At 46.1% G+C, this 12,121-nt stretch overlaps 2 protein-coding genes across 2 annotated transcripts in view; one reads left to right on the top strand and one right to left on the bottom strand.

The window, feature by feature from the left end:
- LOC102301429 (carcinoembryonic antigen-related cell adhesion molecule 5) overlaps positions 1–252 on the bottom strand; it is a gene marked incomplete in the record, with an annotated part of 19,520 nt that extends 19,268 nt beyond the window's left edge. The window contains 1 exon segment of the mRNA XM_042213456.1: positions 102–252. Within this exon segment, the coding sequence (XP_042069390.1) occupies positions 102–150 (49 nt within the window).
- Positions 253–8,420: 8,168 nt separating this feature from the next.
- Positions 8,421–11,633, top strand: LOC121812140 (carcinoembryonic antigen-related cell adhesion molecule 8-like; the record flags this gene model as incomplete). The annotated part of the gene is given in 4 exon segments (XM_042213461.1): positions 8,421–8,573; positions 8,692–9,003; positions 11,225–11,388; positions 11,504–11,633. Coding segments are annotated over 4 exon segments (655 nt in total), but the record flags the coding sequence as incomplete, so codon positions are not given.
- Between the last annotated feature and the right edge of the window lie 488 nt (positions 11,634–12,121).

Below are 12,121 nucleotides of genomic sequence, written 5' to 3'. Positions count from 1 at the left end.
AATAATAATAATAATAATAATAATAATAATAATAATAATAATAAGTAAAAACTACGAAAAGCTCATGAAGCAGCGGAGCGCTCGGAGCTTCATCCTCTCACCGAGCAGCGGCAGCAGGAGCAGGAGCGACTTCAGGGAGAGCGGATCCATCCGGACGGTTCAAGTGTTCCCAGCAGAGAGAGACACGGAGGAGACGCGGCAGTACCTGCTGCTGTTAGAGGGATACACCCAAAGGTGAACGCGCACACGCAGACTCCCTCTTTATATGCAGCCCGCCCTGCGTCACTCTTCCTGTTTCTTAAAGAGTTTAGATTTAAACCCTCCCACCTCCACGCTCAGGTGCCCCCCCCACACACACCTACCTTACCTCTGAGACCACTGAGCGCGGTCTTCTGCTCGTCCCCCGGCCCCCTGTGCTCACGGTGTGTCTTTACTCTGGGGGTTCTTGTGTTTGTTTCTGGTGTTTTTGGACACTGAGTGATTCCTAATAAAGTGGATATAACTCGTGACTTTACTGTTAGAGTCGTTTCCTGGAAATCAAACAGTATCTGCGGATGTTATGAAATGAACGTTGGATGAATGCATCATGTGTAACGCATCAAAGGCATGTCAGACACTTATGAGTTAGCCCATCTCTAACCATAACTGTGGTTGAATAGACGCACAAAGAAAGTGGACCTGCAGTTCAGTGAGGCGATGCTTCCACCCAGTGGAGAGACACTCAACGTGGAGCTATCAGCTGCAATGATCACACTAACACCTGCAAATATTTAGATATATAATCTGAATGCTAATTTACTGATTAGATTGTTCTAGGAGAGGCCCAACTCTGAGTACAGTCTGTATCAAAAGTACTGACAGGAAACTGCGTGCTTTTGCAGAGAAAATAGGAGCTGCAGCCAGAACGTGAAACTAAGCAGGGTGTTTGATCGAATCTTAAAGTGTGTGTGACGTCGAGAGGAAGCATATAAATAACTAGGCTTCCTTTTTGTGCTTATGTGTTCGTGTGTTCAGGTCTCCGTTCCTGGGAATGTAAATAAAAGATAATTTTTTGAGCTTTGACCACTTTGAGTCGTGTCTTTCTTGGCCGTTCAAGAATACAAAGAACTGGATTTAATAGCTATCAGCTGCAATGATCGCACTAACACCTGCATGAAACTTTGTGGAAGTGAACAGGAAGCAGGCAGAATTCATTACACAGAAGTGTGTCGGCATTACGTCAGGGCCGAGTCCAACACAGTTTACCTTTACAATGCATTGAAGTGTTTTCTATGACCTTATTCAAAAGGGTAAACTTGTATATATCCTAAGGTGACCATATTTTGATTTCCAAAAATAAGGACACTTAGCTCAGTCATGAAGAACTTGCTTAAAGAAACATATTTAACATATTTAAATGACACCTCTGTGCGGTTAATGAATTATGAAATAAAATATGTCATATAGGTTTTACAAGTCAACAAGCGCAAAACAAAATATCCTCTGGAATTAAATAGTGATACAGAAATAATGGCTCATCTGCATAAGAAAAATTACCAGTACTGGGTCGGTATGAGGGCTGGACTGGGACAAACAATTGACCCGGGCATTTTGACTAGAGACCGGCCCAGCAGGTATTACAGGAGAAGCCATAAAGCCTTTGAATGAAAACGAACGCTGCTGTGACAGTGATGTACACTCTTGTTGGTTTATGTATGATTTCTATACATTTTACATCATATGACCACTTTGGTTGTAAGATTCAGATAATAATTTAATAAAAGCGAGATATTGTTAATTCCCTACCTGCCCCCTGGCAACACTTTGCTAGACCCGCCCCTGCACAGTTACCAGCTGTCAGCTACTTAGAAAAGGATCCTGGTGTTATTTGTCTCTCAGAAACAGTTCATAACTTCACACTCATTCATGTCACCTAAAAGGTAAACCTGTTTCTCCATCACTGAGCTCTGATGATTCAGTAAGGACATCTCCTGGTTTCATCTTCATGTTTCCCTCTCACCAGCATAATCCAAACTGACATCATACACACTTACATCAGTGGAACTCAAAACCATCCCAGCTGATATAGAAACTCCGTCATGCTAGCTAGTAGCAGTACGAGTTATTGTAACTGACTGTAAAAAGTCAGCACAACGAAAATAAACTCATAACTTGGTTCATATCTGACCCAGAGTAGACTGCAGGTCATAACTTCTTACCTGAAGTTCAGTTCACCTGACACTCGGACCGGCGGCCGCCTCGGGTCTCTGCTCCTCCTGCCTCCCCTTCCCTCATCCACCTGCTGGCCTCTGTGGAAGCTCTGCCACAGCCACCACCAAACAACGGAGTTATTTTTACACATCGACCAGCATCTGACCAATCCACCACCTCTCATTGTTTATACCGTTACAAAAACAACAACAACAGCAACAACAAAACCATCGGTCTGTAAAGCTATGGTTGGTACGAGGGAAATTTCTTTTGCAGTTCGTCTGATAAGATGCACTTGTGCTTTGGGATCTTTTAAACATCATTAGGCGCGTTGTCAGTCCCGCCTGTGAGCGCAGAACAAGCACTCACAAAGCAGCAGTTCGGGGATGATGTCTCACACGTGGGCCCTCTGTCGGAATACAGGAAAGCCCAGACATTTTTATCAGTCCCCCCGGACGCCCGGATAGAACGTGAAAAGTGGACATGTCCGGGGGTAAGAGGACGGTTGGTCACCCTAATATATCCCATATTCAGAACACATAATGTGAAATGTGGTTTGTTGCCCAGGGCAACACTGTGGCATAGTTGTGCAGACAAGGAAAGAGCGTATCCAAAGCTTTACTGAGGAACGGAGAAACAGCCTCTTCCCAATTAAAAAAGACAAAACACTCTCTGCTACGTTCTCTGTCCGTCTTTGGGGTGGAACAAATCTAAGCCATGAAAAATTAAAGCAGCTCTGGAGGAAAAAGCAGTTCAGCCTGATACGGGCAAGGTGCATCGTGTGGGTATGAAGGCCTCTAGGCCTTTCTTATCACAGCTGTGCAGTGAGATACAGAGCATCTCTTGCTCAGTGCAAACATGTGGGAGAAGAAACAGTATTTGTGCTGTGGTTTCAGCAGGCATTAACACACACACAGGAACACCGGAGAAAAACATACAGAACAAAATGCAGCAGTATATGGACACAACAACGTTTTATAGTGAGGGACGTTGTTCTGTTCACAGCTTGCCTCTGCACATCTTTACTTCTGACAAACCGCCTCTAAGATCCTCTTTGAACTTCCGGTCATGTGACTGACCTGCTGCCAGTGGACCAGATTAGCTGAGAGCTGTTTCTCTTCAGAACCACCGAGTACTTTTCCTCAGACACATGCTGCTGCCATCAAATCCAAAGTGAGCGCATATTAAGGCTGTTAACATAAACAAAGCAAACATTCAAACATTACATGTTTTCTGTGCTCTGTGAATAAAATGTGTCTTCATGAGAAATCATGGCTTCTGTTTCTGTTTTGGAACAAAATGTAAAACACAGTGTTTCCTTTTTCTAATCTTTGACAGTCAGCAGTCATCTGCTGCTAAAACCATCCATCCATTTGCTTATCCTTTTCAGGGTCGTGGGGGGCGCTGGAGCCTATCCCAGCTGTCATAGGGCGAGAGGCGGGGTACACCCTGGACAGGTCGCCAGTCTGTCGCAGGGCGGAGTTTTTAGGACTTCCTGATAATAATGAATTACAGTCGTCCAGCCTGGAAGTAATAAATGCATGAACTAGTTTTTCAGCGTCACTCTGAGACAGGATATTTCTAACTTTAGAGATGTTGCACAAATGGAAGAACGCAGTCTTACATATTTGTTTAATATGTGCGTTGAAGAATTGTCCATATTTCTAGAAATGAGAGCTGCTCCATCAAAGTGGGATGGATGCCGTCTCTCCTAACAAGACCAGGTTTCCTCCAGAAGGTTTGCCAATTATCTATGAAGCCCACATCGTTTCTGGGACACCACTCAGACAGCCAGCAATTTAAGGAGAACATGCGGCTAAACATGTCACTCCTGGTCTGATTGGGGAGGGGACCAGAGAAAAGCTCAGAGTCACATGTTTTGCAGGTTCCCTCGTCGTCTGTCTGCTCTGGCCTCTGGATGACAATTCACTACTGTGAAGCTAGTGTCACTTTCCTAGAACAAATCTGTTAATAATTCAATTCAATTCAATTTTATTTATATAGCGCCAAATCACAACAAAAGTCGCCTCAAGGCGCTTCATAGATACAGAGAAAAACCCAACAATCATATGACCCCCTATGAGCAAGCACTTTGGCGACAGTGGGAAGGAAAAACTCCCTTTTAACAGGAAGAAACCTCCGGCAGAACCAGGCTCAGGGAGGGGCGGGGCCATCTGCTGCGACCGGTTGGGGTGAGAGAAGGAAGACAGGATAAAGACATGCTGTGGAAGAGACCACAGTTTGTTCCTCAGTGGTGAAAAGAAACGAGATATGAATATAGATCATAGTGGTGTAGATCGTGCTGGTTCTTACAATGAAGGGCCCTCAGCCAAAAACACCCATCCTTCCATTCACACAGTCAGTTTAACGGTTTAGTGAAGACTGAGTGAGAAGGGTCTCGATCTCTGTGTTGCTGGTAACCATGAGGTGGTGTGTGCTGCATATAGATGTGGTCAGATAGCTGTGGTTCATTGGCACAGGAAGTGACAGCGTCACAGCAGCAGTTATTTTTCACTCTGTTACCAGACTACATAAAGTCTGATGGTTTTAGCAGCACGGCAGCACGGTGGCACGGTGGTTAGCACTGTTGCCGCACAGCAAGAAGGTCCTGAGTTCAATTCCACCATCAGGCCGGGGTCTTTCTGTGTGGAGTTTGCATGTTCTCCCCGTGTTTGCGTGGGTTCCCTCCGGGTACTCCGGCTTCCTCCCACCGTCCAAAGACATGCAGCTTGTGGGGATAGGTTAATTGGATAATCCAAATTGTCACTAGGTGTGAATGTGCGAGTGAATGTGAGTGTGAATGGTTGTCTGTCCCTGTGTGTTGGCCCTGCGACAGACTGGCGACCTGTCCAGGGTGTACCCCGCCTCTCGCCCTATGACAGCTGGGATAGGCTCCAGCGCCCCCCGCGACCCTGAAAAGGATAAGCAAATGGATGGATGGTTTTAGCAGCAGATGACTGCTGACTGTCAAAGATTAGAAAAAGGAAACACTGTGTTTTACATTTTGTTCCAAAACAGAAACAGAAGCCATGATTTCTCATGAAGACACATTTTATTCACAGAGCACAGAAAACATGTAATGTTTGAATGTTTGCTTTGTTTATGTTAACAGCCTTAATATGCGCTCACTTTGGATTTGATGGCAGCAGCATGTGTCTGAGGAAAAGTACTCGGTGGTTCTGAAGAGAAACAGCTCTCAGCTAATCTGGTCCACTGGCAGCAGGTCAGTCACATGACCGGAAGTTCAAAGAGGATCTTAGAGGCGGTTTGTCAGAAGTAAAGATGTGCAGAGGCAAGCTGTGAACAGAACAACGTCCCTCACTGTAAAACGTTGTTGTGTCCATATACTGCTGCATTTTGTTCTGTATGTTTTTCTCCGGTGTTCCTGTGTGTGTGTTAATGCCTGCTGAAACCACAGCACAAATACTGTTTCTTCTCCCACATGTTTGCACTGAGCAAGAGATGCTCTGTATCTCACTGCACAGCTGTGATAAGAAAGGCCTAGAGGCCTTCATACCCACACGATGCACCTTGCCCGTATCAGGCTGAACTGCTTTTTCCTCCAGAGCTGCTTTAATTTTTCATGGCTTAGATTTGTTCCACCCCAAAGACGGACAGAGAACGTAGCAGAGAGTGTTTTGTCTTTTTTAATTGGGAAGAGGCTGTTTCTCCGTTCCTCAGTAAAGCTTTGGATACGCTCTTTCCTTGTCTGCACAACTATGCCACGGTGTTGCCCTGGGCAACAAACCACATTTCACATTATGTGTTCTGAATATGGGATATATTAGGGTGACCAACCGTCCTCTTACCCCCGGACATGTCCACTTTTCACGTTCTATCCGGGCGTCCGGGGGGACTGATAAAAATGTCTGGGCTTTCCTGTATTCCGACAGAGGGCCCACGTGTGAGACATCATCCCCGAACTGCTGCTTTGTGAGTGCTTGTTCTGCGCTCACAGGCGGGACTGACAACGCGCCTAATGATGTTTAAAAGATCCCAAAGCACAAGTGCATCTTATCAGACGAACTGCAAAAGAAATTTCCCTCGTACCACCATAGCTTTACAGACCGATGGTTTTGTTGTTGCTGTTGTTGTTGTTTTTGTAACGGTATAAACAATGAGAGGTGGTGGATTGGCCAGATGCTGGTCGATGTGTAAAAATAACTCAGTTGTTTGGTGGTGGCTATGGCGGGCTTCCACAGAGGCCAGCAGGTGGATGAGGGAAAGGGGAGGCAGGAGGAGCAGAGACCCGAGGCGGCCGCCGGTCCGAGTGTCAGGTGAACTGAACTTCAGGTAAGAAGTTATGACCTGCAGTCTATCTGGGTCAGATATGAACCAAGTTTAGGTGGAGTTTATTTTCGTTGTGCTGACTTTTTACAGTCAGTTACAATAACTCGTACTGCTACTAGCTAGCATGACGGAGTTTCTATACAGCTGGGTGGTGCTTTGATGTTACTGATGGTGTTATGATGTCGGTTTGGATATGTGGTGAGAGGGAAACATGAAGATGAAACCAGGAGATGTCCTTACTGAATCATCAGAGCTGTGATGGAGAAACAGGTTTACCTTTTAGGTGACATGAATGAGTTGAAGTTATGAACTGTTTCTGAGAGACAAATAACACCAGGATCCTTTTCTAAGTAGCTGACAGCTGGTAACTGTGCAGGGGCGGGTCTAGCAAAGTGTTGCCAGGGGGCAGGTAGGGAATTAACAATATCTCGCTTTTATTAAATTATTATCTGAATCTTACAACCAAAGTGGTCATATGATGTAAAATGTATAGAAATCATACATAAACCAACAAGAGTGTACATCACTGTCACAGCAGCGTTCGTTTTCATTCAAAGGCTTTATGGCTTCTCCTGTAATACCTGCTGGGCCGGTCTCTAGTCAAAATGCCCGGGTCAATTGTTTGTCCCAGTCCAGCCCTCATACCGACCCAGTACTGGTAATTTTTCTTATGCAGATGAGCCATTATTTCTGTATCACTATTTAATTCCAGAGGATATTTTGTTTTGCGCTTGTTGACTTGTAAAACCTATATGACATATTTTATTTCATAATTCATTAACCGCACAGAGGTGTCATTTAAATATGTTAAATATGTTTCTTTAAGCAAGTTCTTCATGACTGAGCTAAGTGTCCTTATTTTTGGAAATCAAAATATGGTCACCTTAGGATATATACAAGTTTACCCTTTTGAATAAGGTCATAGAAAACACTTCAATGCATTGTAAAGGTAAACTGTGTTGGACTCGGCCCTGACGTAATGCCGACACACTTCTGTGTAATGAATTCTGCCTGCTTCCTGTTCACTTCCACAAAGTTTCATGCAGGTGTTAGTGCGATCATTGCAGCTGATAGCTATTAAATCCAGTTCTTTGTATTCTTGAACGGCCAAGAAAGACACGACTCAAAGTGGTCAAAGCTCAAAAAATTATCTTTTATTTACATTCCCAGGAACGGAGACCTGAACACACGAACACATAAGCACAAAAAGGAAGCCTAGTTATTTATATGCTTCCTCTCGACGTCACACACACTTTAAGATTCGATCAAACACCCTGCTTAGTTTCACGTTCTGGCTGCAGCTCCTATTTTCTCTGCAAAAGCACGCAGTTTCCTGTCAGTACTTTTGATACAGACTGTACTCAGAGTTGGGCCTCTCCTAGAACAATCTAATCAGTAAATTAGCATTCAGATTATATATCTAAATATTTGCAGGTGTTAGTGTGATCATTGCAGCTGATAGCTCCACGTTGAGTGTCTCTCCACTGGGTGGAAGCATCGCCTCACTGAACTGCAGGTCCACTTTCTTTGTGCGTCTATTCAACCACAGTTATGGTTAGAGATGGGCTAACTCATAAGTGTCTGACATGCCTTTGATGCGTTACACATGATGCATTCATCCAACGTTCATTTCATAACATCCGCAGATACTGTTTGATTTCCAGGAAACGACTCTAACAGTAAAGTCACGAGTTATATCCACTTTATTAGGAATCACTCAGTGTCCAAAAACACCAGAAACAAACACAAGAACCCCCAGAGTAAAGACACACCGTGAGCACAGGGGGCCGGGGGACGAGCAGAAGACCGCGCTCAGTGGTCTCAGAGGTAAGGTAGGTGTGTGTGGGGGGGGCACCTGAGCGTGGAGGTGGGAGGGTTTAAATCTAAACTCTTTAAGAAACAGGAAGAGTGACGCAGGGCGGGCTGCATATAAAGAGGGAGTCTGCGTGTGCGCGTTCACCTTTGGGTGTATCCCTCTAACAGCAGCAGGTACTGCCGCGTCTCCTCCGTGTCTCTCTCTGCTGGGAACACTTGAACCGTCCGGATGGATCCGCTCTCCCTGAAGTCGCTCCTGCTCCTGCTGCCGCTGCTCGGTGAGAGGATGAAGCTCCGAGCGCTCCGCTGCTTCATGAGCTTTTCGTAGTTTTTACTTATTATTATTATTATTATTATTATTATTATTATTATTATTGTCTAATGTGTTCCTTGCAGGATGCTGTGTGGGGCAGGGCATTCTGCCCGCAGGTCCCGTGTCTGCACTTGTGGGGGGAAATGTCACCCTGAAACCTCTGATTAGTTACCCGCCCAGCGTCATAACCTGGACTTTCAATGGCCCAAATGGTGTGGCTACATTTATTGGTGGAACTGTGATCGTGGAAGACGCTTACACGGGGAGAGCTTCACTTAACTCTACCGACGGCTCCTTGACCCTTTCCGCCCTGACGCCTGGGGACAGTGGGGACTATAACGTCAATGTGATAACAACCAGAGCTCTATTTGGAGAGACTAAACTTCTGGTGGTCGGTGAGTAGTAATGTGTGCCATACCTGTGCTGTTACCTGCAGAGGCGGGGCTTCAGATAAATGGAAGCGTCGTGTGAGACTGCGGCAGAGCCGAGCTGATCACAGGGCGATTAATAAATACTGAAAGTGTCTAGTTTGGGGCTTATAACGTACCCACGGGACAGCTGCCCGTACAATGCCCACTTTTTAAAATGGAATTTAGCCGTGAGCCACGCCTGCTTATCCCTGCAGTCTTAGAGAGCGAGTTATGCGATGTTTAGAAGCCGAACAGTTTATCCAGACCTTCGAGGGCCACCTGTTGGAGGAGGAAAAATCTTTGCGCCGGTGCGCTAGCGGCTCCGCAACTCGTTCATTTCAAATAACCAGCAGTGTGTGAGGGCGTGGCTCGTGACACTGCACCTTCCAGTCAGTGTGGCCGTGTGTACTCAGCTTTGTGGGGCCAAAGTGTGATTTGAGTGTCAGGGTTACAGTTTAGGCTGGGTTAGGGTCAGGGGCTGGGGAGAGCATTATGTCAGGTAGATGTCCCACAAGGATATAAATACACACGTGTGTGTGTGTGTGTGTGTGTGTGTGTGTGTGTGTGTGTGTGTCAGCTCTGATGTTCTGACCTAACATTATAAACCAGATGTGTCCTTCAGCAGCTGCATGAAACCCAAAACGCTGCTGGTGTTGCTTTGCAGCTGCTGGATTGTGTCTGTGATAATAAGCAGAGTGTGTGGTGCACAGACAGTGTGAATATGGATGTGCTGGATGCTTAATGTTCTCCTCGTGGCTGGAGCTCTTTTCTGAGTCCTCGTTATGGTCACAGGTGAAAAGCTGCTGCTTTGGAGGTGGGTTACAAAGCAGCTTGCAGGTGCAGCAGCAGCTGTGGGCTGGCTTAGAGAGCTTGGCTTCATACTGATCTGTGAGCTAGATTGTAAAGCAGCAGCATCATTAGGTGATGTGAGCTGGCTGTAACTATGACAAACCTCCAACAGGAACATCCTGCCACTCAGCCTGCCAGCATGCCTACAGGCTCTTATTTTGGAGGTCACGTTAGAGAAGACTAACTTGATTTCTGTTACTGGGACATAAAAGCTGCATGTGTAGAATCACCAGTGAAATCAGAGAAACACAAACAGCTTCCTTCATGTTAGCTGTGCCCTCATGTCTCTCTGTCTCCTGTACCTCTGGTGACCAATAATACTCTAGTTATTATGGATCTATATCATGTGCTGGTTTTGTTGCCTGATAAAACCAGTAAAGCAGTTTCTGGAGTAATTACACAAATTCAAATATCCACACCCACTGACTCTCTTTGCACCAGAGTGGATCTTTAATGTTCCTGTGGATCAGTCAGCTTATCTGTTGTCAGCCAAGCTATCCTAGAACAGTAATCTCAAAGTAGCGATGGTGTGAAGCTCCTGAAGGCCGACTGGTTTCCACTCCTTTGCGTTCCCACACACCCACTGTTGCTTAATCACCAGTGAACAGTAGCTCCAGGATTACTGCAAACGAGTCGAGCCGGTTGCTTCTGTTTCTCTTTCGTCTTCATCACGATTTCAGAGCACAATTGTATGAAGAGAAGCCGGCCTGCGCCGCTGGCTGCTCATTTGTAGTAGGATTTCACAAATAAAGATGCTGATTAATTTTAATCTGTGGAAATATTCGCCTTCACACACCCTGACACAGTCCCAAACTAGTGCAAGGCCTGAGCAGGCTCGACCCAATCAAACCTGTGTCCTTCACAACCAATTAGAAAAGGAAGTAATGTTTTATGTTTGTCCTCTGAGTCGGCCTCCCCTCACTGAGAGCCAAAGGCAGCAGGCAGTGCTAGTAGACCTCGCTGAGATCCCCAACCTGCTCTAACTCGCACACAGAGGCTGCTTTAACTCTGCTCAGCTTTTATGGTGATGCTTACTTGGTTAGTCATCATCTACAAACGAGGAGGTGATGCAAACGTTGGCCTTAAACCAACAATCCAGCAGTGCTTAATCTGCTTCTGCACAGTCAAGCTAACCGTCCATAAGGCCCTCATTCAAAGGGGAAACGATGCAGCTGGGTGTGTTTAACTCATTTCTGCCAGACAAAATGGTGTGGAGTATTCAGAGAAAGTGATGGTAGGACAAAATGTAAAATAACAATTCATTCTTGGAAGCTGCGAGGAGAAAAATCCTTAAAAAATCAGAAAGAACGTTTGTGCTCATGCTGTCCTCTGCTGCTGTGTTGGTTCCTCCCTGCAGAGCCCGTCTCCAACGTGGACATCAAGTCCAACGTCCCTGATGCCATTGAATACAACAGCACTGTGATTCTTACCTGCAGCGCTATAGGCTCCTCGCTCAGCTTCAAATGGATCAACGGCAGCGCGCCCATCGTGGTCGACGGCACGCGCATCACAGAGATAAAGGTCAGTTCAACCCTGACTGTTTCTGCGTTGTTTGATGTGAAACTTTGGGTCGGTGTTTCACTTCTACCTGAGTCATCCTCATTGTTTGTCTTCTGTCCTCGGGTTTGTATCGCAGACGAACTCGTCCAGCGTGCTGACCATCAAAAATGTTCTGAGGACGGACCTGGTGGGTCCGATCTACTGCACAGCATCTAACTCGCTGACAACGAAATCTACCACCACCCCTTTCAACCTCACCGTGTACTGTAAGTACTGCAGCCGGACTGCATGACACCGTTCAGAGCACAATGCCAGATGCTTTTAGTCTGGGTGTTACTCGGCAGACATGCAGCAAACGCAACAGGAAGTGTAGCAGAGAATCCGCCGAGCTTCTGCAGATGTGGAAGCACGGCTGAGGTTGCATCCTCGCAGCAGACGGCTTCAGCTGCTCAGCCCCGTCAGGTCTGTGCTCAGCTCTTAGAAAGCTGGAAGCTGGCCATGGAAGTCAGCGAGCGTTGGACGTGTAAGGAGGTGTTTTTGTCCCCAGAGGGGGAAACTGGAACTGTAATACACACCTGCTGTTCCACAAAAACTGCAGTTTTCTTGGAAAGACGTCCTCGGCTGCTGACGTGTCGTGACATGAAAGCCATGGGCTTATTTTCCCGCTCATCTCGTGACCTCCCGTCTATCACCGACCTCGCATCAGAACACAGATTAACACAAATTCTAGTTTGGCAGATTGCCACAAAAGTCC

The sequence above is a fragment of the Haplochromis burtoni genome, unplaced genomic scaffold, assembly GCF_018398535.1.
Source record: "Haplochromis burtoni strain Fernald_Lab_line unplaced genomic scaffold, NCSU_Asbu1 Contig_444, whole genome shotgun sequence".
Lineage (NCBI taxonomy): Eukaryota > Metazoa > Chordata > Actinopteri > Cichliformes > Cichlidae > Haplochromis > Haplochromis burtoni.
The sequence above is the reverse complement of the archived record's forward strand: the minus strand, read 5'-3'. Positions and strand labels throughout refer to the sequence as shown.